This window comes from Aptenodytes forsteri, unplaced genomic scaffold (genome assembly GCF_000699145.1).
Source record: "Aptenodytes forsteri isolate BGI_AS27 unplaced genomic scaffold, ASM69914v1 Scaffold422, whole genome shotgun sequence".
Taxonomy (NCBI): Eukaryota; Metazoa; Chordata; class Aves; order Sphenisciformes; family Spheniscidae; genus Aptenodytes; species Aptenodytes forsteri.
This window is the reverse complement of record NW_008795687.1, coordinates 568,274-569,559: the sequence shown is the minus strand read 5'-3', so window position 1 is coordinate 569,559 and position 1,286 is coordinate 568,274. Positions and strand designations below refer to the sequence as shown.

Here is a 1,286-nt window from a genome sequence, read left to right as displayed (position 1 = left end):
CCCCACCCGCTGCCGGGGGACAGCGGAGCACCCCGGCACCGATGGGACCTGCCAGCGCACCCCGCCAGCCCCCGCATTGTGGGGAGCAGACATGTGGCCTCATTAATAAAATGCAGATTAAAAGCTCCTGATTTTGGGGGGTGTTCGAGAGTTTCCTCCTCTATCAGCAACAAACTGGGGCTGTGGGCTCAGCTTGGCTCAGGGGGCTGAGGCTGCACCTCCTGGAGCCGCCCTCGGCCACGCAACGCCGGCGTCGTGGGTGGAGCGCCCTGCGTGAACCAGGCACCGGTCCCTGCGGGGCAGGGTGGGATCAAGCTATCGTGGAAATAAAGGGCCGTTGTCGAGGCGTTACGGTGCTGGGGCATCTCCGGACAGCGCAGCCGCACGTGCAAAACGCAGCCCCAGCCCACGCGGGTGCTGTGCCCACGTGCACAGCCTGGCCACCGGCTCCATCTCTGCTCCTGGGGACCGGTCACTGCCCGGTGGCACCCGCGGGAATGCCGGGCCCCGGCACGGAGGGAGGCAAAGGGGCGTTTCGAGGGAGGCAGTGACAGCGGCGCTGGCATTTCTGCCCAGGAGATGCCTCCGTGCGCTGGGTGGAAGGAACGCCCCATGCCAGGCTCTTGGGGCCACCGCTCTGCCTGCTAAAGCAAGTGTCCCGGCTGGCGGCACCGCCTCACGTGGATTTGCCCAGCCGGCTCCTTCAGCCCCGTTCCCAAACCATTTCCATGCATTTTGAAGCGGGCTGGCACCACACTCCTTCCCCCCTTCTTCCCCCCCCCCCGCCCGCCCCTCGTGCGAGGGACACCCTATGCCCACACCACTGCTCCTGCACTGGTGGCACCTCACCATGAGAGCCCCCACTGGCGAGAACATGGTGGGCGGCCTCCCATGCCGGGGAAAGGTGGGCAAAGAGCCCGTCAGAGATGTGACCCCAGCCCCTGTCTTGCCCAGCGTGTGTCCCCTGCTCTGCAGCAAGGGCAGCCGCGAGCCCTGGGCACGGCCAGGGAAGCCCCAGGGAGACCTCTGCGGTGCTCAGAGGCCCCGAAGCAGCGGCTGTGCCCGTACAACGTCCCCCGGGCAGGTCCCAGCTCACCCAGCCCCGCTGGCAGCACGGGCTCCCCGCAGCGCCCAGCCCCGGCCCCACTGTACCCGCTGCTCCGGCTCCCAGGTGTCCATCACCAGCAGCGTGGTCTCCTCGCCATCCACAGACAGCGTGCGCTCGTACGCGGCCTCTGCAAGACACCGAGAGAGCCCGGTTGGCGCGGCACTGCACGCGCAGCACA

General features: G+C 68.0%; 1 protein-coding gene across 1 annotated transcript in view; it reads right to left on the bottom strand.

Annotated features, from left to right (window-relative positions):
* Positions 1-1,286, bottom strand: part of LOC103901831 (GTP-binding protein REM 1-like) — a 3,471-nt gene that overhangs the window by 726 nt on the left and 1,459 nt on the right. Inside the window, exon 2 of the mRNA XM_009282778.1 lies at positions 1,153-1,235. Within this exon, the coding sequence (XP_009281053.1) occupies positions 1,153-1,235 (83 nt within the window). The remainder of the gene's footprint in view (positions 1-1,152; positions 1,236-1,286) is intronic.